This window comes from Neofelis nebulosa, chromosome 9, assembly GCF_028018385.1.
Source record: "Neofelis nebulosa isolate mNeoNeb1 chromosome 9, mNeoNeb1.pri, whole genome shotgun sequence".
NCBI lineage: Eukaryota > Metazoa > Chordata > Mammalia > Carnivora > Felidae > Neofelis > Neofelis nebulosa.
Genome location: NC_080790.1, coordinates 15557271 through 15581803, shown reverse-complemented (window position 1 = coordinate 15581803; position 24533 = coordinate 15557271). Strand labels below are relative to the sequence as shown.

Below are 24533 nucleotides of genomic sequence, written 5' to 3'. Positions count from 1 at the left end.
TTAAGAAAAGAAGTGATTTAGGGGCACCTGGATGGCTCCCACTTTGGCTCAGGTCATGACCTCACAGTTAGTGAGTTCGTGCCCCACATCAGGCTCTGTGCTGACAGCTTAGAGCCTGGGACCTGCTTGGGATTCTGTGTCTCCCTCTCCTCCCCCCTACTCCCTCCCTCTCTCTTTCAAAAATAAATAAATAATAAAAATTACAAAAAGAAAAGAAGTGATTTTAAGGTTACTGCGCAGAGTGTGGATTTTAGAGGGCTAATAGTTTGGAAGCAGGAAGACCAGATAGGATCTGCTGGAATTCATGTTCATTGTTTCATTTTAGCTTCCAGCTCAAATCTCACCTGTTTTTAGAAGCCTGTCTGGTTCCTTCAGGGATATTCAGTCTCTTTTTCCTAAATTCACCATGTTCCTTTAGACAGGTAGACCATTTATGCCTTTTTTCTTCCAGGAGACTGAGTTCCTGGAGGGTCCCCTGGGTGGCCTCCAGCCCTGCACCGCCACCATCTCCCTTCCGGAGAGGAAATGCGATATAGGAGCGCCTTCGAAGCTTCTGTAGGTAGAGGCGGTCCTTCCAAACGCGCAGGGGGCTCCCTGGGGAATGTATGTTTGACTTTCTATTCCTGGTAATATAAGTTCAAATGTTTATGGATGTTTGAAGCTGGGATGAAAGCATTTCTATTCATGCTGCTAGAATCTGAGGCTTTTTTTTTTTTTCTTTTTACCGGGAGTCCATAGCAAAACCTTGGGTTACTTGGCTGGGGAAAGGAATGCAGTGTGAGGAGCGAGATGAAACCTCGCCGCAGGCACCCCTGGCCGGAGCGGGAAGGCAGAGCCCTGGGCCTCCTGGGCTGGGGCCGAGGGTCAGGCCTTGCAGGGGCGGGAGGAGGGCGCAGGGCAGCGGGGCTGCGGCCGGGAGGGGGTTCGCAGGCCAGGACCCAGGTTTCGGGAGAGGCGGGGCGCGGGCAGGAGGCGCCCGGATGAGCCCACCCAGACGAGGCCCGGCGGGGGCCTCCGCGGGCCGGGCTCCGGGCACCGCGCCGCCGCCGGCTCGCCCAGACATTCCGTTTCTGCCGCCGGAATGCGCGCACAGGCTCCCGCGGCGCCCGGCCGCTCCTCCCGGGCGCGGCGCCCGGCCGCTCCTCCCGCGCTGTGGCGGCCCGGCAGGCGGAGTGGGCGGGGCCGCGGGGTGGGCGGGGCGCGGGGCGGCGGGACCTTTAAATTGGCCTCCTTGGCGCGGGGCTCAGGCCCGCAGCTGCAGGAACGAGCGAGCCCTCGACGACAGACCCCTGCAGGAGTACAGAGCCCGTCATGCTGCGCCACCTCCCGGGACTGCTCCTGCTGCTCTGGCCGCTGCTGCTGCTGCCGCCGCCGACCCCCGCCGCCCCCGGCCCCCTGGCCCGCCCGGGCTCGCGGAGGCTGGGGATGCGCGGCCCAGAGGGCAGCCCCGGGCGCCGCCCTGCCCCCGCTGCCCCCACCGGCGCGCCCTATTCCGGGACCGGCCAGCCCGGCGGGGCCCGCGGCGCAGGTACGGGGGCGGCAGTGGGACCCCGGCTCGGGAGGGACGCGAGTGGCCACCAGGGAGGGACAGCCGGCAGAAGGGAGGTAGGGAAGGAGGGAGGCCCAGGCGGGAAGGATGAGTGGTAAGGGAAGCGGAGCATCGACGTGGAGAAGCCCCGTGCAGCCGCCAAGTGTTCCGTCCATCCCAGCCTGAGTCAGACTGCGATGCGAGACAGAGAATCCCGTTTCCCGATGAAGCCTGTGGGGAAACCGGTCCAGAAAGGGGAAGGGCGATGCCCAAAGTCACTCCTAGTGGGGACTAGAATTTGGGTCACCTGAAGCTCAAAGTCCAGGCACTTCCGTCTGCAATTTGGGCCTGGAGGATGGGGCAGCGCGGGAACGCCTCTCAGCGTTCTGGTGCCAGCCCCTACCTCTGAACAAACCTTTTCTTCCTGAGATTCTGCCTTTAGTTCTCTGGAAATCACTTCATCGATAGCCCCACTTCTGTGTGTGTGACCCTTCCTCCCCTGGCCACAGCCTTCAGGCTGTCTTGGTCCAGTCTAGGATCTGGACCAGAATTCAAACTGGACTTCACAAGGGGTGGAGGCAGGGGAGGGGGGGATATCGGGGGTGGGGGTGGGGTGGGGGTGTGAGTCTAAGAAAGAAACCTGAGAGGCCCCCTGGATGGCCCCAGACCTGTCTTGTAACCATCCTGGTCTCCATGTCTTCTGCCAAGACCAGGTGTTATGCTCCAACTGACTGGGTTGGATCCCAACCTTTACTCACTTAGATCCTCAAACACCAGGACACTGGGTCTTTGGCAAACAATTTCGTTTCCCTGATTGGTCAGTAGTTGGTTCCTCTGGCAGAGGTTCCTAGTACAGCAGAGCTGGAAGAGCATCTGACACAACCTCTAAAAGCACATAAACAGAGGTTTATCAAATGGCTGAGCAAATCAGTGTCAGAGCCCAGAATAAAACTCCTGAGGGCTCTAAAATCCTACACAAGGGTCTTTCCACTGCTACAGCCTACCAAGCTCTTAAAATGGTTTACATACAACTTTATCTTCATTACCAAAATGTCCAGTTTCAGTCTTGCTGAAGATGGGCTGCATCAAACCATTTTCTGGGTCTCCAGTCTCATTCACCCAGTGACGCTTTATGCCTCAGGTTGATTTGTTTTGTCTCTCCCCTTCTGCACCTTTCTGGATAATGTTGAGAAGGAGCCAAAGGACTCATTCCTGCATCAGCCCCAGTGGGCTGGATTTGAAATAGTGACAGCATTGGAACCAGGGAGTACCAGGATTCACAAAGGTTAATTTCAGTGGTAACCTACTGGTTGCTCCAGGATGGGAGGAAGGGTGGGGTTGGGAGTGTAGGGAAGCCTTTCTTCTAAAAGGTAACCTTACCTCTTGGTCCTGACCCACCTCCCTTGGGGATGGGACTGGGAGAGGGAGGAGGGATTCTGCATGGGGTGTTCATGTTCCTCCAAAGCAGCACTGGTCCTGCATTACTTGAAATCCAAACTGATCTTGAATGCTAAGCCTTTAATAAACATTACATGTCACCCTTTTTCAAATTGCCTTCTTTCTGCACCCAGAAATTGCTACGCTTTGCTATAGGCTTTTATTTCTAGCAGGACTATCAGAAATCAGCAAAATTGGAAGTATGGAAATCTTTTAGGAAATTTGGATTCTCACTTTCTTGGTTTCTGAGAATCAAAGCGCTGCCATCTATCTAGTAAAGGGGAGTGAGATTCAAAACCAGTGATATTGCAGAGGGCGTCTAATCAGGAAGTAACCAGATGTTCACAGAATGTCTTGCCATCGACGTTGAGTCTCCCTGTATTAGTTTTCTATTGATACTGTTATGAATTAGCACAAACTTAGTGACTTAAAAACAGCACATATGTATTAAGTAAGTGTTCTGTAGATCAGAAGTCTCACACTAGTCTCAAAGGGCTAAAATTGTGTCAGCAGGGCTGTTTCCCTTGGGGGAAGGTCTAGGGGAGACTGTTTCCTTGCCCGGTTCAGCATGTAGAGGCTGCCTTCACTCTTTGGCTCATGGCCTTTTCCCTATTTTCAAAGCCACCAAAGGCAGGCTGAGTCTCCTCTCCTGCCTCTCTTCCACTTTTAGGGGCCTCTGTAATTACATCAGACCCATCCCAATAGTCCAGGATGAACTCCCTTCTTAAGGTCATTAACTTAATCACATCTGCAAAGTCTTTCTCCCAGATAAAGTAACATACTTATAGGTTCCGGGGATTAGGGCATAGACATCTTTGGGGGGAGGGAGCATGATTCTGTCCACCATATCCCTCTGACACAGGATTCCATGTGAGAAGGAAGGAATCATGCATATTTACTAAAAGAACACAACCTTGGCGTTAGTAAGGACACCATCTGGGTGTTCGTGAAATCATTGTCAAATATGGGCTCACCATGTATTTATCCTTTTACTCCAGTTATGCAGAAATACCTATATCTATGTCCATGGAGGATTTTCAGTATGATTCTTCTTCCTTGTTCCTGATGCATGGTAATCAAGGGATGAAATGAAATTCTGGGTTTTTTTTTTTTTTTTTAAAAGACTTAATTCCTTTTGACTTAACTAAATATATGACATACAGCATATTTCAGGGTGGTGACTCAGAGACAACAAGCAGGATGTTTACTAGGTACATGAGATAATGTTGATTTTTTTGTGGTGGAAAATACTACCTCAGAAAGAGAAAGCCATGCAGTGAAAAGCCCCTTTAGGCTGGGAGTCAGGAAACTTGGAATCTAGTCCATGATCTGCTGTTTTCTGACTCCTACACCTCCCTGAACCTCAGTCGTCTCACCTGTAAAATGGGTATAAAAACAACTTCTGCGCCTCTGAAGGTTGTTCACAGAGTTACTGTGTTGGTACAATAACTGTGATCTCTAAGATGTTATTGAAAATAAGGTATGGTTTATTTTTTTAATTGAATACCTCCAGGAAGCTGGATAAAACCAAGAGGATAATTTTCAGTTTTTATTTATTTATTTAAAAAAATTTTTTTTAACGTTTATTTATTTTTGAGATAGAGAGACAGAGCATGAATGGGGGAGGGTCAGAGAGAGGGAGACACAGAATCTGAAACAGGCTCCAGGCTCTGAGCTGTCAGCACAGAGCCCAACGCGGGGCTCGAACTCACAGACCGCGAGACCATGACCTGAGCCGAAGTCGGCCCCCCAACCGACTGAGCCACCCAAGAGCCCCGATAATTTTCAGTTTTTAAAGAAAACTATATAAAGGCATCAATCCTGTTCCAGATTGGGCTTTTTCTGTTACAACCCGTCTTGCCTAGGAGTTTGTTTTGAATCCATCTTTTCCCCTGGATCACTGTGTAAATTGCCTTCTTTTTTTTTTTTTTTTTAAATTTTTTTTTTTTAACGTTTATTTATTTTTGAGACAGAGAGAGACAGAGCATGAACAGGGGAGGGGCAGAGAGAGAGGGAGACAGAGAATCCGAAACAGGCTCCAGGCTCTGAGCTGTCAGCACAGAGCCCGACACGGGGCTCGAACTCACAGACCGCGAGATCATGACCTGAGCCGAAGTCGGACACTTAACCGACCGAGCCACCCAGGCGCCCCTAAATTGCCTTCTTACAGTAGCATCACCTTCCAGCCCCCTGCTAAGAAAGGCAAGAACCCTGGTTGATGCTTCATGCTCAAGCATCAGTTACATTTCCATCTAGGACTTGGTGTGTATGATGAGTGGTGTGTGTGTGTGTGTGTGTGTGTGTGTGTGTGTGTGTGTAGAGGAGGAGGAGGAGGAATGAATTGAAAAAGATGTTTAATACCTGGCTTTTCTCTCAGCCAGTCCTGACTTTATGACTTGATTTTGGTGGCTGGGAGAAGGAGGAGTGTAGAATGAGATTGGGGGAGAAAGAGAAGAAGGCAGAGACGGAAACAAAGCTTTGCGGTGTTACTGCAACTTGCTTGGTACTTTTAAGTAGGAAAGATACAAGCTCCTTTGCTTCTGTAGCCCCAGGGCTTAATATGTGGGAGGCCCTCAAGAAAGTATCTGGTGGATGAAAAAAGTGAAAAGGGGGTGACCATGAAAGGTTGGTGGGGGCAGAGGGTGGGCACCAGTGGACGTCTCTGCTTCTGAAAACCAGACACACGCACAGAGTTGGAAGCACAGCGGACATGGGTCAGATTTAAAAAAAATTTTTTTATGTTTATTTATTTTTGAGAGAGAGAGAGAGAGAGACCGAGCGAGCAGGGGAAGGGCAGAGAGGGAGGGAGACAGAATCCCAAGTAGGCTCTGTACCATCAGCACAGAGCCCAATGCAGGGCTTGAACCCATGAACTGTGAGATCATGACCCGAGCTGAAACCAAGAGTTGGACACTTACCTGACTGAGCCACCCAGGCATCCCACATGGGTCAGATTAAGTTGTTGTCATTCTTCTTCCCACTCTCAGGCTTGTGGGGCCCCAGAGTTCACTAAACCTGATGAATGATGAGAAGGAGGGGGCATTTAGGGCTTCCCTTGGGTCAGTTTTTCCTTAGCACTGGAGTAGGAGAAGGAAATCTCCAGAAAAGCAGTAGTGTGCTCGCCTTGAACTGCAACATTGCCTGAGGTGTCTGTGAGGCCTGGACAGTGTGCAGGTAGGCTGTCCTGAGCTCACCTTTCACACCATTTGGGGACACTGTCCCATTGGCTCATGGCCAAGGTGCCTGAGAAACATCTGGAATCCTTTCATTCCTGGGAGTCAAGAGGAATCTTGGGAACAAAACTTGAAGCAGAGGGATGAGGTTCTAGGTGAAATTTTGGGGTTCAGCCAGCCTGTAGGTGAGATATTTGGAGAAACTTCACCCCCCGATGTGAATTCTTAGTAAGGAATTTGGACGGCCTTGGAGTTTTCAACATCTAAAGGGAGGATGGTCTTGGGGGAAGATAACAGACAGTGGGGTCTCCAACACCAGGGCTCTCTGGGTGTGAGGATGACTCCATTGCTGATTGGGATCAGATTATTGGTTAGTCATGCCTGTTTTCCCACACCCTCCTTTGCAGGTGTTTGCAAGAGCAAGCCCTTGGACTTGGTGTTTATCATTGATAGCTCTCGCAGTGTGCGGCCCCTGGAGTTCACCAAGGTGAAAACCTTTGTCTCCCAGATAATCGACACTCTGGACATTGGGGCAGCAGACACACGGGTGGCGGTGGTGAACTATGCTAGCACTGTGAAGATTGAGTTCCATCTCCAGACCCACTCGGATAAGCAGTCGCTGAAGCGGGCTGTGGCCAGGATCTCACCCTTGTCTACAGGCACCATGTCGGGTCTGGCTATCCAGACAGCGATGGATGAGGCCTTCACGGTGGAGGCAGGAGCGCGGGGGCCCACATCCAACATCCCTAAGGTGGCCATCATTGTGACAGACGGAAGACCTCAGGACCAGGTGAATGAGGTGGCCGCTCGGGCCCGGGCATCTGGTATTGAGCTCTATGCCGTGGGCGTGGACCGGGCAGACATGGAGTCCCTCAAGATGATCGCCAGTGAGCCCCTAGATGAGCATGTTTTCTATGTGGAGACCTATGGGGTCATCGAGAAACTTTCCTCTAGATTCCAGGAGACCTTTTGTGGTAAGTCTTTGCTCCCAAATAGAAAAGATGTTGTATTCAGACACTGTGTATCCAAAGAAAAAGAAATAAAAGATTTATTCTTTTTTTTTTGGGGGGGGGGTGGAAACTCTATGGAAAACCAAAATATAAGCAGTGCTTTTCTTGTTTTTTTTTTTTTTTTACCAACATAAACACACTTTGTTGGTTTAGGAATATAGAGTTGCTTTATATGTAACTTGGTTCGCTCATAAAATCTTCATGTTTGCATTAGAAAAGTGAAGGTCTAGAAATATCCAGGATAAATGATCCTGCTGTTCCCTGACTGGGTCAGAGAAAAATAAAAATAAAAAACTCAAGACACCTCTTTTCTCCCCTCTGCCCACAACTCCATTTTCCCCAGATATTTTCTTTAGCTTTACCATCTCTGAATGTCACAGAATTCTACCTGTTTTCCTGCAGAAAACAAGGAGCAGCAGCTGTCTGTCTGTCCATGGAAGGATCAGCTGGCCTGTTTTCCAGTGTAACTGGCAGTCAGGGTTCTGCTTATTCCCTAGATACACTAGTTTTCAGATTTTGTCCTTCATGGAGGGATGGGATTAGGAATTAGGGAGGTTGGGATTTCAGCTCACTTGTGAGGTAGCAAGAAGCAGATTAAAAAAAATCATTGTTACTGTCCTTCTGTCTTTTTCCCTTTAGGATGGAGTTTGAATATGAGTATGTTAATTAAAAAAAATTTTTTTTAATGTTTATTTATTTATTTTTGAGAGAGAGACACAGAGACAGAGCATGAGCAGGGGAGGGGCAGTGAGAGACGAAGACACAGAATCTGAAGCAGGCTACAGGCTCCGAGCTGTCAGCACAGAGCCTGCCTGACCCAGGGCTCAAACTCACGAACCGGGAGATCATGACCTGAGCCAAAGTTGGATGCTCAACAGACTGAGCCACCCAGGCACCCCTGAGCATGCTAATTTAACTGGAACTTTTAGCAGTCAAATCCATGAATATGAATTTACTTAAGGCTGGGCTTTATTTTTAGTCACTGATCAGAGTTATGGATGTGTGAGACTCATACTTTTTTAAGTTTCTTTTTTCTACTATCTATCCATCTGTCTGTCTGTCTATCTTTCTCTATCTATATTCATGCTTTAGTTTTTAAAATCATTTAGAGGTATAGTCTTTCAAAGCCCTCCATGGAGTTATCCAAACAGGTATGGGCAAATTTTTAGTTCAGGTGAATTTTATTATTTTTATTTTTTATTTTTAGTTTTTTAATTTATTTTGAGAGAGCGAGTGCATGCATGTATGTGTGTGCGTGCGTGCACATGAACAGAGGGGGTGGTGGAGAGAGAGGGAGAGAGAGAATCCCAAGCAGACTCCGTGCTGTCAGAACAGAGCCCCACATGGGACTCGATCTCACAAACCATGAGATCATGACCTGAGCCGAAATCAAGAGTTGAATGTTTAACCAACTGAGCCACCCAGGTGCCCCTGGTTCAGGTGAATTTTAAAATGTAGATACCGTTTGCTATGTAATCTATTCCCCATCTCTTTATTTGATGTATATTAATTAATCACTGATGATATGAAGATAAAGATATTCCTTCCCTACTATCAAGCAATAAAAATAGTTTGGGGGTGGTGATGAGACAAACAAGTGAATCAATAATTACAATTGCAAATTTCAAGGAGTCTTTATATCAGAATTAATGTGGAACTCAGCAATCACCAGTTTGTCAGGAAATGGGAGATGAAGTCTTGGTCTGGAGCTAAGTTTGGCCTCATCTCAACCAGACCTGGCTGGTGGCCCCTTGTCTTTCCTGTCCCAAGACACTGGGCCTTCACAAGCTATCCTTGGCTTTGGTGGCATCTACTTAGTATTCATTGGTTTCTCAAAAGAACATGGCTTTCTTTCTCCCAGGAAAACCCCTTATGCTTGTGGGTGAGAGCTTTTCCATAAAGATGCTGGTCTGTGGCAGAGTTGGGTCTCACAGCTAGCACCTGGGTTTGGGCTTGAAGGCCATAAAGTAGCAAGTGGTGAGTGGCAATCTTTTCCTTCTGGTACAAAAGGCCTGCTTGTTCTGGGGGAAAAAATCCCCTCTCTATGGAAAAAAGACTGAGGGCCAGCTTGTTGTAGTCAACGGGTTGGAAATATCATCCCATGAAAAGGCCCTTCTTGGGCAAATATTAGCCTTGACCTGTTGCCAAAGCAGTCGAGGCTGGGTTACCTGCCCAGGGATGCCAGCCTCCTCCAACAGTCCTCCTTGGTTTCTCAGAAATGACTAAATTCATTGATTCTTCTTCAAGGCGTGTCACTAGGGGAAAAAAAAAATCCAATGAGATATTAACAACTCCAGGAGCGAAACGATGGGTATGCAGTTTAGCTAACATAATCTCATTTATTCTGGTCTTCCTTTTCTTTTCACCTGCTTGCATCAAGCATGTGAGTTTATTCTCCTTGCAGATATTAGAGGCCCTGAAGTTTCATACATAAACATTTGGGCTCAAGCGCCATGCTGCACATTCAGGCATTGCCCTCCACCATTTGCGTGTTCAAATATGTATTGCCGCCCAAGAGTGAGAGAGTTCCAGGCCCAGAGGGATGCCTGCCTGTGACTTCTGTTTTGACACAAATGATAGAGCCCTTGGAAACCAGATCTCTGGCTGCAATAGGCCAGCTAGCTCGTAGACCTTCAAGAAGTACATTGTAGTTCTCCCCATGTCTTGCAGTTGGGAAGTAAAAAATCTTTTTTCCTGAACAGGTGGATAAATTGAAGACCTGACCCATGTAAGTGCTTGGCTTTGGCTCCCAATTCAAAATTTCCTTTCTCTTTGAGAGAGTTGACAATAAAATCTGTAATTTTAAATTCATAACATTATTAGTTGAAGAGTGGTATTTCTAATAAGCCAGAGGCCAAAAACAAATACCCAGTGTTTATAGTGAACTATAATTGGAGAGGAACCCAGAGAGTGATGTCTCTCTGACATGGAAGAGAGTTATCTGGAATGTGTCTTACGTGTCGATACTGACTATTGTAAACTTCCTGTGCACAGCCCTGGACCCGTGTGCACTTGGCACACACCAGTGCCAGCACGTGTGCATCAGTGATGGGGAAGGCAGATACCACTGTGAGTGTAGCCAAGGATATTCCCTGAACGCCGATATGAAGACATGCTCAGGTGAGGCTTGCTCAGGGATGGTGTCTGACTGCTACTTACCTGGGGACCTACTCTCTAGGGTTTGGACTGGCCGTATGCTTTTCTCCTGACTGCCTTTTGGTTGGCTTACTCTTGCTTATCCACGTTTTTCCTCCAAAATTGTTGCAGAAAAGTGAGAGGACAAAAGTGAGGTAATATCTAAATCAGCTTATTTATAGTACTTATTATTAGTTTTAGAGAAAAGGGTTAGTAAGGAAATGGGTTAGGAAGGAAGGGGGCCAACACTTTTGGTCCTTTTGAGGATTTGGAACTTTTCCTGGATTTTACTTAATTAAATACAAGCTTCCCCTTTGTCCCTGTGACCAAAGCTGCTTATTGAATTTAGACACAGAAGAAAGTTTAGGGAGCTTCTCACTCATCTAGTATATGAATACTCACATATAATCAATAAAGATGGGAATTAGGTGTATTTTTTTTTAATCCTAGAAAAAAGTTTTGAGAGGAAGGAAACTTAGAGATTATTTAATTCAACATACTCATTTTATAGATGATGAAATGGAGACACAACAGAGGAAGAAGACTTACCCATGTCATAGGGTCTGTTAGTGAAAGAGCTAACACAGGACTTTAGTTCCCAACCTCCTGTCCTGTAGTCTTCCTGTTGTGCTGAGCTGCCTTGTTTCAGTAGCAGTGTGTGTGTGTGTGTGTGTGTGTGTGTGTGTGTGTGTAGTGGCTCAATTAATTTACCACGTTTTCTGTGTGTTTACATTTGTCCCGATCATCTTTTGATAGCTATCAATAAGTGTGCTCTTAACACTCATGGATGTGAACACATCTGTGTGAACGATAGAACTGGCTCTTATCACTGTGAGTGCTATGAAGGTTACACCTTGAATGAAGACAAGAAAACATGTTCAGGTAAGTGGGAGAGGAGGGTTTACTTTTGCTACCTCCCTATCTATATGCCTCCCTAGCTGGTGTTGGAGGCGTAGGTCATGCTGACAAGGCACTTGGTTGGTTTTTCTCTCTTGGGGTTTTCCCATTTCTGACTTGTCTAGTAAGTCAGACCAGTCTTATTAGACAAGTCAGAAATGGCAGGATGTATGTATCATGGGCCACACGCAGACGCTTAACTGACTGAGCCACCCAGGCGCCCCTCAGCTTCCTCACTTATAACAGGAGAGGGCTGAATTACAGTTTCTTCAGATTCAAATTTGATGTCTTTCTAAATCTAGTGTAATTAGCCACATATTTGCTGGTATCCCTCTGATTCAGCGTAAATACAATAAGTCCTGAAGGAATGCTTTAGAAAGTATTTATGAGATACTTAGATTATAAAAACTCCTTCTTGGTGATTTTGAAGATCAGTTGGGGAAAGATGAAGAATAAGCACTGTGTGTGCAGGATTTTGTTTAACTCAGCCAACGTCCAGTATGGGCCAATAGTACGGATGGCTGTGGAAAGTTTGTAATAGGTTTGCCTCTTATATATTTCTAGCTGCAAGTAAGAAGATTGTTATATACGGGTAATACAAAAATCTTCTACTTTTCATTTCTCTTCTCCTGGACTTCTGTTTGGCAGCTCAAGATCAATGTGCTTTTGGTACACATGGCTGTCAGCACATTTGTGTGAATGACAGAGGTGGGTCTCATCACTGTGAATGCTACGAAGGCTACACTCTGAACACAGATAATAAAACGTGTTCCGGTAAGGTCCACTGAACAAATTCTTTCGTTGTTGGCTCTTTGTATGGCAGGGAAACCAAGTTCCAATTCACGTAGTGAGCGATTCTTAAAGGCAGTTTAAAGAGTCGGACTTTAGACCGTCCACGGTACTTATAGACAAAGACACACATAGCTCAGACAGCAGTGAGCTCGCTTCATTTTGCAAATACAGCTCACTTCAGAAATGGGTAGTGAGTGGGGGAGATGAGAAGAGCTAATTGAATGTAGGGTCTTGATCCAGGAAAATTTTATAGCTCTGTGTACTGGGGACTTGTAAAGCAAATGGGAACTTTAAAGGAAGTCAGTTGGACAGTAACTATTTGGTGTGATAGGCTGAACTGATCTTTTTCCAATTAAAACTTGGCCAGGAACTTTTCTGTAGCGTTAATCTTAAAGCTGGATCCTTTTAGTAAAGGAGACTTTGTCAATGACTAAATTAGACCCACACAGATCTTCCAGTAAGTTTGAAGTAAGTTGTTCCCTGACAGTTTCTAGATGATCAATCTTCAGTGAATCTGAGCCTTATGACTTGGCCAATCCTCATTAATTTGATTTAAACTCACTGGCAGAACAGGGTGGCATTTATAATGTAAAAACACTTTCTAAGAGAAATTTGTGCCTCTCAAGGCGGTGTTTAATTTTGGCATATTCAAACTTTTAAATAAGATTTTTATGTATATGTTCCTATCCCTTGAGGAGAGATATTATGTGACCTTTTGAAGAGAGAATAAGGAAAATGGCAAATCACCAATTCCCTTTAAAAAAAAAAAAAAAGAGGGGCGCCTGGGTGGCTGAGTTGGTTAAGCATTCGACTTCAGCTCAGGTCATAATCTCCCTGCTCGTGAGTTCGAGCTCCGCATCGGGCTCTTTGCTGTCAGCCTGGAGCCTGCTTCGGATCTTCTGTCCCCCTCTCTCTGCCCCTCTCTGGTTCTCTCTCTTTCTCTCTCTCAAAATAAATAAATAAACTTAAAAAAAATAAGAAAAATAGGGGTGCCTGGGTGGCTCAGTCAGTTAAGCGTCTGATTCTTGATCTCCGCTCAGGTCTTGAGATCAGGGTCCTGAGTTCAAGCCCCATGTTGGTCTCCACACTGGGCATCCAGCCTACTTAAAAAAAAAAAAAGAAAAGAAAAAGAAAACAAAACAAATCAATTAAAGAATACTGAGTACTTATTTTTTTTCCAGGACTGTGCAAAATGCTGTGGGGATGTAAAGAAATGCATTTTGTGTCTCTGAGCAACTTCTAGACTGGGTGCAAAGAGAACCAACACCTTGAGAAAGCAGAGACTAGCCAGGAAGAGGGGTAGACAATAACCGAGGCTGTGGATGCTGGGGAGGTGGGCTGCCTGGAGAAGGGTATGGAGTGGGTAGGGCAGGAGGTGAGCCGTGAGGATGGTGAGGTTTAGACAGAGGACTGGAGAGCCAGATGGCCAAGGGGAGTGGCTTGTGTTGGTTTGCTCAGTGATAGGACTAAGTCCATTGGGGTGGAGAAGCCTCATGGCTGTACTTCTCAAACTGGTTACAAATATCCCACTTGGTACCTTAAGCCACCAGGAACACTGAAGACCTCGAAAAAGGAAACTAAAACAAATGTACACTTAAATTAACAGATATTATGGAATAAAGTAGAACATTTTATTTTGAAAAAATCAAAGAAAGTGTTCAGTTAGGGCAGACTACCCCAGGCAATACTCCCAGGTCACAATATCCAACATTCTTCAGTGCCTGCTGTATGCTGTGCATGGTTCTAGGCATTTGCCATGAGCAACTTTATGAGGAAACAAGGCACAGACAGGTTGAATAACTTGGCCCTGGTCACTCAGCTAGTGAGTAGCAGAGTGAGGATTTGAACCCAGGCCCTTACTCTGGTGGTTACACATGCTCTCAAACACCAAGCCATACTGTTTCATGGTTGCAAAGGTAGCTAGAAGAGCAAGGCCAGGTTGTGGAAAGTTAGTGTTTATATATTTTAAAGTAATGATGGATACTATTCTAAAGCTGGGGTACGTAACCTGGGTCACATCCCCTCCAATGGCCTGCTTTCCCCTGCTGGCCGGTAGCAAGGCTTGTAGATTAAATGTGGAGCCCCAGATTGGGGGGGTTGGGGGTGGAGGCATGGCCCGTTGTTGTCGGTAGAGCCGCTGGTAGCCTGGGATGAGGGGAAAAACGAAACATTCTGCTATTTGGCATTTTGCTAGAAAAATCTGAAGTAATAAAGGGGAATATCAATGTTAAAGCTGGAAAGATGATCTATGAATAAATTATGTAGAGACTTGCATTTCACTCAAAGCTCTTTTATTAAAAAAATTGTTTTTAATGTTCATTTATTTTTGAGAGAGAGAGAGAGACAGAGACAGAGTGTGAGTGGGGGAGGAGCAGAGAGAAAGGGAGGAAGACACAGAATCCGAAGCAGGCTCCAGGCTCTGAGCTGTCAGCACAGAGCCGGATGCAGGGCTTGAACTCATGAACGGTGAGATCATGATCTGAGCTGAAGTCGGACGCTTAACCAACTGAGCCACCCAGGTGCCCCAAAGCTCTTTTATAGGCAATAGTGAGCCGTGGAAGTTTCCTGAGTGTGGAGGAACACTTACGAGTTAGAGGGGGACAAACCAGTTAGGTTGGTCTCCTGTGATGTTGGATGAAGAACCTGTGTTTCCATGAAAGACTTTCTGGGTTTATTAAGGGAGACCTGCTGTTTTCATTTGTCCTGGGCCAGTGTGGACATGGGACCAGACAAGCACAGCACTTTTGTCTGCTCTCCACTCAAATCTGGGCAAACCATCTACCTCCTTGTAATATATTTACTGTGACAGATAATAAACGCCTCACTATCCAAACGTACACATCTCCTCACCATCATCACTGTTATTGCTATCTTTTTGTGTATGTATGCATATGTGCTCAGGCTCGTGTTTTCTCTCCCACTTTGTACACTTTTTTTTTTTAATGTTTATTTTTTGAAAGAGAGAGTGCAAGCCAGGGAGAGGCAGAGAGAGGGAGAGAGAGAGGGAGAGAGAAATCGCAGGCAGATTCCATACTGTCCATGCAGAGCCTGTCGCGGGGCTCGAACACACAAACTATGAGATCATGACCTGAGCCGAAACCCAGAATTGGACGCTTAACTGACTGAGCCACCCAGGCACCCTTTTCCCACTTTGTACACTCTTAAGGCCAGGCCATTGGTCAACACAGCATCAAATTTAGCTCCATGCGCAAGTGGGTCTCTAATACATTATTTTTGGTGATGGTGATGATGATCCACGTGTGGCTGGAGATGTTGGAGGCATTCGTGGTCATCATGAAAAGCCAAAGGTAAGGTCTGATCCATATAATCAAAGTCAGAACTGGCCAGGAGCAAGGCAGGAAAGAAAGAGAAGGCACCCCCTAGATATCTGCAAGAAATGAAAGGGAAAAGGGGGGGGCCAGGAAAAGGCGAGGCTAGAGGCATGTGAGATGTAGAACAAGAAAACAGGCTTTCTCCTGAAAAGTGGGAGATTTGTTGCTGACAACTGAAGAGTTCATCCTCAGCATCTGTTGCCTCCATACCGAAGCTTTTCTCACCCAGAAATCTGCATTTGGTTTCCTGCTGTAACTTGGGAATATTTTCTTTCCTGCCGCGCTCCCGGCCAGTTCTCAGCAAGTGTGCTCTGGGCTCTCACGGCTGCCAGCACATCTGTGTGGACGACGGGGCAGCGGCCTATCACTGCGAGTGTTATGCCGGCTACACCTTGAATGAAGACAGGAAGACGTGCTCAGGTAAAGACTGGACTTCAAGCCTATGTCATTTGGAAGGACAATCTTCCAGGAGGAAGCCTTCCTCTCCAAGTCTGAAGCACAGTCCTGATTGTTCCTCCCAGTCCGAATCCTCCAGTGGCTCTCAGTTGTCTTCAGAATGAAACCATTCTGCCCATGGCCATTCATCCCTCGTGGGTCCTTCCTCTGTCTTTGTTTCTCTTTCTAATCAAAGTCCCGTCCTAAGTTAGAGTTTCTGTTGTGGTGGTGGTAAGACACATAACGTACAACTTCACATTTTAAACATTTTTAAGATGTTTTAAAAGTATAGTTAAGTGGAGTGCATCCCTATTGTGCAACCATCCCACACTCCATCCATAGCATTTGATCATTGCAAACTGAAGCTCTGTACCTGTCCCCTCTCTCCCTGCCCCTGGTGACCTCTCTTCTTCACCCGGTCACTCCCTTTATCCCCAGAATCGTTCCTTTCCACGTCCTGTGCTCCACCACGTGGATGTTCCGGAAACATGCCCTGCCCGTTTCCACCCTCTGCTGGGATCCCCTTCCCTTGCCACTTGTGCTCGTCAAAATCCAAGAACTGCATCCTTGCCAACATTTGGTTTTGTTGCATTAATTTTTTGCCAGTCTCATCGATGCAAAAAAGTATCTCCCCGTGGTCTTTATTTCTTTCATTTCCTGGTTGCTAGAGAGGTTAAGCACCTCTTCCTGTATTTTTTGGTCATTTCAGTTTCTTATTGGGAAATGCTATTTATGCCCTTATTTTTCTATCTGGTTATTTGTATTTTTCTTACTGACTCAAAGGAACTTTTCACATCTCTGGATATAAATTTTTGTGTGTGTGTGTGTTGGAAATATCTTCTAGACTGTGTTTATATTTTTACTAAAGGATGTGTCTACAGCAGTATTCATAATATTTTCATTAGTGCAGTAACTTTATTAGTGTTTATTTTCAATATGCTTCATTACCTGCATAAGTGTTCTCTAAATTACCTTGTGTGAATCGAATACTGCAAAAGAGTTTGTTTGTTTCTTTAATTTCCAGGCCTAGTTTTAATTTTATCCCCTCTACCAGGGTTCCCCTTCTACTTCTGTTGAGCTCCGCCCTCTTTCAACGCAGGATGCCTTGTGTTGTGGTTACTTGTGTGTTCCTTCAACCATTCCTTCATCCATTCGGCAAATAGAGCGCCTACTATGTGCTAGGCACTAGGTATATAATTGTGAACAAAATAAGTATGGTCTTCGATAATAGTCTAAGGGGAAAAGACAAGGAAGTGACAATTTATAAATGAAATAAGAGCCAGGGGTAAAGAACAGGGTCCTCAGACAGTGTGGGTTGGGGGAGTGCCTGGATGAGGAAGTGACATCTGAGACCCGAGCATCAGCCATAGTTAGGTTGGGATTGGGGGGCTGGCAGATGGAGGGAGAGCAATGCCACAGTCTGTGCTTGTGCGGTGATGGCTTTGGTGGGAGAGGAGGGGAGAAAAGCCAGTGTGAGGGAAGCATGACCAGCCAGAAGAAGCGTGGTATTAGATAGCTGGGAGAGTGAGGCAGGGGCCAAGTCCTGCTGATCTACTGGGGTGAGGGCAAGGAGTTTATATTTTATTCTATGGGAAATGGGAAGTCACTGGAGAGTTTTAAGCAGCAGAGGCATTCTGTTTATATTTTCACAAGTCACCCTACCTGCTGTGTGGATTGCAGGGGATGAAAAGCAGAAGACGGGACCAGTCGGAGGCTGTTGCAGTGGTCCCAGTTTGGGCAAGGAGGGTGGCAGTGGTGACAGAAGCAAGATGATTTCAGATACTTTTCAGAGGCAGAATGAACAGGAACCAGGGAATAGGGCAGGAGAGGAATAAGGATGATTTTCCTATTTCAGCCTTGAGCAGCTGGGAGGAGGATGAGGTTATCTCTGTTGAGGTGAGGAAGACTGAGGCTGAAGCAGGTTTCGGGAGTAAAGTCAGAGTTTGGGACTTGTATGTTTATGCTCCTATAGACTGTGAATTCCAATCCCTGAAGGTAGTAGATGTCTGTATTCCTAGCCTCCTCCACGGCCCCTGACAGTTACTTGGTAATTACTTCTTCATTTGAAGTACGGATGGATCAGCTTCTTGAGGAGGGTGAGGGTAATAGGGAGCAGCTTGCTTCTAGAATTTGAATATGTCAGGGTACTGTCACCCTATCTAGGTGTTTAATCCTCAGAAACATCAGTCTTGGGCATTTTTTCTTCTCCTGGAAAATGGGGATTCCAGTATAATTTATGACAGGTTAGGTAACGACCTCACTTGTCTAGCCATTCACTTATTTTCTCAGCAAGTGTTCGTGGAGCTACTCATATATCTAGTACCCTGTCAGGTCCTGAGGAAGGAATGGGAGACAAATCAATGTTTTTGTAGTTTGCAGTGTATAAGTCTTGTACTTCTTTTGTTAATTTTTTCCTAAAGATTTTATTCTTTTTGATGATATTGTGAATGGATCTATCTCTCAACTTTCAATTGTGCTATATCCTAGTTTTAAATTTTCTGTGGAGTGTTTTAATTAGAATACCCCGCTAAGCCCTTGCTCTCATAGAGCTTATAGTCTATCAGGCGAGATAACACTGGAAAAGTATTCTAAGTGCCAACTATATGCTCTGTACAGGGATGATGGGCATGTACTTAATTTCAGTAGCTACTTTCTGGCTTACTGACTGACTGGTTTGGACTGGCTATCCCTAAAAGTCAGCAGGATTTGGACAGGTAGGTAGATTATATTTAATCAAGTGAATTTATGGTCCCCTCAATAGCCTATGTTTGTAGAATGTAGGAGAAAATGTGGGAGCAAAGGACCACTCCCTGTCCTCAGACGGTGGTACCACCCGACTGCAAGATTGTATACCAGTCTTCAGACCTGGGAAGTTACTCTTACTTCTGTTAGGCAACTTTGGGGGCTGTGATACTGAGTAGGAATAGCTGCCTCACTGTATTTCAGAAAGAACTAGAAGTTAGCATTATCATTCTCCCAGGTTCTTTGCTTAAATGTTGATACCAACCTGAATTTTTTAGTTCCAAAGTATTTATGGGTAAGAACTAGAACTCTCAATTCAGACCATCCAATAGAATAAGAGTCTGTATAGGACATCAGGAATTATCCTTGAATGTAATCCCTTTATTTCATTTTATTCATTTAATCCTTGAATATTTTGGCCAAAGAGAGAACGGTTTTCCTCATTTTCATGTCTTAATAAGGACACAGTATCATAATAAGATTAATTATCTTAGCTCTGTATGTTTGGCTTGCGCCTACATCAACTTTTTAAAATTTTCCTTCATATCACAGAAAGTTTCCAATGATCACAAAAGTATAGAGAATATAGTGAACTCTCATATAACCAACACCCAGCTTTGGCAACTGTAAGCACTTCCCAACATCTAATTCAATTTCTTCTGTGACATTAGCATTCCAAAATATTTTCTCCTCTTTCTGTGTGCTTATAACCTTTTACCTCCTGGAAAATGCATTTAGGTAAGTCTTAAAAATGGAAGTATTGAATTATAGATTTCTTGACTTGTTATGATTTCTAATTAGCTGTAACATTTTGTATACTGTCATCATCAGCCATTCAAGAAGCACGAAGACTCATCTCCACAGAAGATGCTTGTGGATGTGAAGCCACTCTGGCATTCCAGGATAAGGTCAACTCCTATCTGCAGAGACTGAACGCCAAACATATCCTTTCTGGAAGGTTTTCTGCTTCTGCTTTAAGCCACCCTCGGTAGTACAACTGAGCCAAACATTTTAGGACATTCCATGGGATAAGGGCCCTATTCATTACATTTTAAGATGAGCAATAGTAATACAGTGTTTATTTTTTTAGAGTTCTTTTAAAATATTTTAATAGACTGTTTTCCCCAGTTAGTATTTACATGTTAAAAGCTGCCTATTTGTTTCTCTAGTGCTTTTCCAGTAGTATATGCTAATTGAGTTCTTATTAACAGATGGAGCTATTATGCTAGGATCCCTTAATATGGCTCAGTTCAGAATCTGTGCATGTACAGAATGAGTTAGCTGACTAGTGAGGCAATAGCTCAGATAGCACATATACTGGCTAGCCAAGTGGTCAAAAGCAGATTTCAAAATGTAACATGTAAGAAATGTGTAAGATTTCAAAATGTACCATCTAAGAAACTGTAAAAATCAGTTATTTTTAATTTTTTTAAATATTTATTTATTTTTGACAGAGACAGAGACAGAGAGAGAGACAGAGCATGAGTGGGGGAGGAGCAAGAGAGAGAGGGAGACACAGAATCCAAAGCAGGCCCCAGGCTCTGAGCTGTCAGCACAGAGCCCAACACGGGGCTTGAACTCACAAACCTTGAGATCATGACCTGAGCCGAAGTCGGACGCTCAACCGACTGAGCCACCCAGGTACCCCTAAAAAATCAGTTCTTTAACCAAAGGAGTAATTCAGGAAAAGTACTTTTTCTTAGACAGCTCAAGTTAACAACACTGTCCCTAGGGATCTTAGAGGAATGGTATTCAAATGGTGATAGGGACATGGGGGTGGTGCACAGAAAGTTGTACCAAATTCATTTGCAAATCCTTAAGTTGACCTGCCTAAAATGCTACAGGGACTCAGTTGGCATTCTCTGTTCCCATTTCTCACTTCGCATCGCTGTTCTCCTGACTTTACACCAGGAAGGCATATCTCTTACCCAGCCTCAATCTTCTAAGGTGAACTTCTTGGAAAAGTAAAATCTCCAGAGAGCCAAACAAAGGGATGGATGGTTCAACAGTTTTTAAATCAAGGCCTCATAAACACCACTCCCCCAATTTATTCCATTAAGAGATACTTTTCCAATTAAAGTTTGCCTTTCATCTTTCATTTTTAGTAATTTTATGCCAAAATTTGTAATTTATTTGTTGTTTGATCAATTACATGCTTATATTAGTTGTAATGATAACTCAATCCAGATGATTAAAAATACTGGAGGCCTTATGGTCAAAGAAAATTAATTTAAAGGTAATTTCAATATCAATGTTTATGTGCTTGTTGTTTGTGTTAAGTTTATTTCAAAGAAGTGTTAATAGAGATCAAGAAAAGATTTCCAAGATTCAAAGTAGAATAAAATTCTGTGGAGAAAGTAGAAAGTAAATATAAAGTCAAGGAAATACAAATTCCTTTATTTTAAATATTTTATTTTGGAAGAATGATAGTAGGTATTGATTCAGTATGGTATTAATATTACATAGGACATTTGGAAAACTAATTTAGATTTTATTTTAAAAAATCAGTATTTTTAATATGGCAGAAATTACATATTTTGTAACTAAAATTTATGATGAAAATTTTCATCTAATTTAAATATGCACAAGGCAGCATTTATTTGTCAAAATTATTTTAGGGGATCGGAGCAAAAAGTTTGAAGACAAGGGCTCTGTATCATCTCTGAAGACCACTGCTTTGTAACAGGACCCTAAAGAACAGAACTTAGGAGTTTTAGGTTAAATTAGATTTTGCTGAGAAAATAATTTCACTCTTTTTCTTCTTTATTTACAATAGAATGTAATTATTCTCATTTATCTTGTATTTAAGTGTATGAAACTGTGTTTCTGTTTTCTGATGTTTAAAAATGAGGGTACCTTGGCTCAGTTGGTTGAATGTCAGACTTCAGCTCAGGTCACGATCTCATGGTTTGTGGGTTCAAGCCCCGTGTTGGGCTCTGTGCTGACAGCTCAGAGCCCAGAGCCTGCTTCGGATCCTGTGTCTCCCTCTCTCTGTGTCCCTCCCCTGCTCATGCTCTGTCTCTCTCTCTCTCAAAAATAAATAAAAAACATTAAAAAAAAAAAAGACATTGGCCTTAACAACTAGTCACTTGATGACATTTTAGGGAAGCTGCAAGAAAATGAATCTGGACAAATACATCATTAAATTACTCAAAATTTTCACCTGGAAATATGGAGAGCTTGGTGTGTTTGATACTTTTGCATACTTCCATGTTCCTGCTAATATCTGCCCTTGCAATTGCCTGAATATTACTGGATAAACAGTATGAGGATCTTCTAGAGAATCGGTGTCATTTTTTAAAGGAAATAAACATTCACATCCTTAAGAGCAAACTTTAGTGTCTCTAAGCTATGACTGTGAAACTATTGGTAGGAAATAGAATGAAAAGTTTAATATTTCTTTATTTACCAATTGAGCCATTTAATTTTTAAATGTTTATATTAGTAAGATAACCATACTTACAATGGGAACTTTTGACCTATTTTCTCTTGATAGTATTTATAGTATAAACCAGACTTACTACTCAGAGTGTAAATTGTATGGAGTATTTACACATAAAAAAGTTCATAAAGCTAAATTGAGGTGAATATAATTTAGCACTGTTTAACACTTTATTTTTTGCTCTTTTTTGCTAGAGTATTACTGAAGCTGTGATCAGGGGATTGTAATACACATCTCTAAAAATAGATCAAGTGAACATTACATGAAACATTATAAGAAACATGTAACTAAAGATTTTAGTTTTGAATTAAGAGTGTTATAACTTTATACCAAGGAAAAACTATCCTACTTTATCTTTACTGTTTTACCTTAGGATCCAATCAATAAAATTATATTTTTATAAATATCACTCTAACAAGTAACAAAAGTAATGTTGTCTTTTTAAATTTTAGTGATAAGCGTAACCATTCTTCACTTATACATTTGATATATGTATTTTATTTTTCAGCTTGAAAGCTTATAGTTTTTAGAGAAACTCCTTTAAATTGTGTATTACTGAATTTTTTTTTTTTTGGTTTGTATTGTCTTTAGTATAATAAAACGTTAATATCTTTACATATTATTGTCATGACTTTTTCTGGCGACCCATATCAATTTTGTCTATTAACATATTTCCTTAAACTGAATTAACAATTATTTTGAATATATAACAGTTTCTTATCAAAGGACACAATGTGGTAACTCTTCCTATAATCTCATAACTTTTAAGGTTAAAAACGTAAATTCAGGTTAAATAAGCTTTAATTGAGAATATTTTGGGAGAGGGAATAGAACAAAATTACCTAAATTTGGATAAAATAATGAAGGTATATTGACATAAGCACCTGAAAAATAAATATCACCTACAGATGTAAGCCCAAAATCAGTCAAAAATCTAAAACAGAAACTTTAAAAGGAAGAAATGAAAAATAAATACATCAAGGCAGTATACAGTATATGAAACATACATGGTTGTTTCTCAACATTTTTGAAAGGAGATGACTTAGAGCAGTATTATTTTCCAAACTTATTTCAACACAGAATCCATAATATCTATTAATATATCATAGAGAAAAGGTGCTATAGAAGGAATAAATGAGAAGTCACGTGCAAGCACTAGGGGAAAGTATTTAAAGAGATGATTTTTCGAGTGTGACCACCAACAACCAGTTTCAACTTACCATCTCTTAAACTTGACCAGTTGATTGGAATCCCCTGACTTAGATAGTTCTGGTTTGTTTCATGAGTTCAGTATAGGGAGCTTGTGCATAGGTGCCAACATATCTTCAGAAGTCAGCTTGATGCTGAAAAAACAGATACACACATTTGAAAGTAAATATATTGTCTGAATGGGATGGGGGTTACGTTTGGAAAGAATTTCTCAGGGAGACCTGATTTGTACATTCGGCTAGGCACAATTGGCAGAGAGGACAGGAACATCAGGGGATATGTAAGATGGCCTTGGAGGCAGAAAGCATATGGACTTGCTTAGAAAGGGGGCACGATAGTAGACATTTCGGTATCCAAGGAAAATCTAATTTTAGCTGGGATTTAGATTTGATAGGAAAGGCACTGTGACCATTGTCAATTCTTGAATGTGCTGGGTGAGGCAACAGACTCCCTTCAAAGGATCTGAACATTATTTGCCTGAAATTGGGAAAGACTAGGTGGGGAAATTAGCTGCTGCTGCTACTGCTGCTGCTGCATAAAGTACATTCTAGATTATACAACTCAACAGCAGTGGCCGCAGAATATGGTAAAAGGGAAAAAAGGAAAAAAGATATAAATTAGAAAATGGGTTAGACTAAGTAATTTCGTGGGATTTTCTACCCCGTGCCCAAATTGCTGTGCTTTGTAACTCTCCAAGCATTCAAAAAGGACAAGGGAGATTGAAGAATTAAGGTAGAAAAAGAAGAGAATACACAATAGTCGTTCTCAGGCCAGGGATCAAACACCAACTTTAATTACTCAAAAACGGAAGGCTATGCCCAAATGGCAATTACATGCTGCAATGGCCCAAAGCTCATATATATACTCCTTGACGTACCATTGGGCTGCAGTAACACCTGAAATAAGCTGTTAAAAAGTTCTAAAACAAACAGAATAAACGCAATCTCCTAAAAACTGCTCCAGAGGGTTCTACAATCCTCAAAGGAATAAGGGAAGGTTTACAGACTTCAAAAATGTACGTTGGCGCTTCCTTGTGGCCCACGGCGCCAGCCGGCCAAACACAGTAAATGACTTTCCACAATGCTGGATCTCTGGGGCTTACAAAATACCCAATCACCGTGACCTCAGGCGCCTTTGCTTGAGTTGATTTTAACACCCCAGGCAAGTTCCACCGCGACCTACTGAGGTTTAGCCTGCTCTTCGAGCCGCTCGAAAAGCAGACAGCTGAGGTGAAGGCAAGGCGCTGAGGGACACCGAGCTGGCCCCCCAAGCGTAGGGCAAAGAGGCCCGGAAACAAAGCAACCAGCCCCAACCACAAGTGCCGTCTGCTGTCTGCTGCTACTCCAACACCCCGATCTCCGCGCAGGCGCACGATACCCGGCGGTGCGACGCCGCCGCCGG

The 24533-nt window shown here is 43.7% G+C and overlaps 1 protein-coding gene and 1 long non-coding RNA gene across 3 annotated transcripts; one reads left to right on the top strand and one right to left on the bottom strand.

Annotated features, from left to right (window-relative positions):
- The first annotated feature begins 1235 nt into the window (after positions 1–1235).
- Positions 1236–22444, top strand: MATN3 (matrilin 3). The gene is made up of 8 exons (XM_058682602.1): positions 1236–1528; positions 6546–7112; positions 10143–10268; positions 11040–11165; positions 11829–11954; positions 15599–15724; positions 19313–19423; positions 21571–22444. Exons 1-8 carry the CDS (start codon positions 1312–1314, stop codon positions 21624–21626), a joined length of 1455 nt encoding a protein of 484 aa, XP_058538585.1. The 5' UTR covers positions 1236–1311; the 3' UTR covers positions 21627–22444.
- LOC131484421 (uncharacterized) lies at positions 8625–24520 on the bottom strand. 2 transcript variants are annotated; one of them, XR_009248238.1, is made up of 3 exons: positions 24315–24520; positions 23144–23266; positions 8625–9403 (listed from the first exon to the last, which is right to left on the bottom strand). It is a non-coding gene; the product is annotated as an uncharacterized LOC131484421 (long non-coding RNA). The 2 variants fall into 2 exon arrangements; XR_009248237.1 differs by lacking the exon at positions 8625–9403 and adding an exon at positions 14305–18073.
- Positions 24521–24533: the final 13 nt, after the last annotated feature.

Excerpts from the sequence above, each read along its gene's own strand:
- MATN3 (XM_058682602.1), top strand. The coding sequence starts at position 1,312 with ATGCTGCGCCACCTCCCGGGACTGCTCCTGCTGCTCTGGCCGCTGCTG. Across the intron at positions 7,113-10,142 it reads ATTCCAGGAGACCTTTTGTG|CCCTGGACCCGTGTGCACTT; the intron begins GTAAGTCTTTGC and ends TCCTGTGCACAG. Across the intron at positions 11,166-11,828 it reads AGACAAGAAAACATGTTCAG|CTCAAGATCAATGTGCTTTT; the intron begins GTAAGTGGGAGA and ends TCTGTTTGGCAG.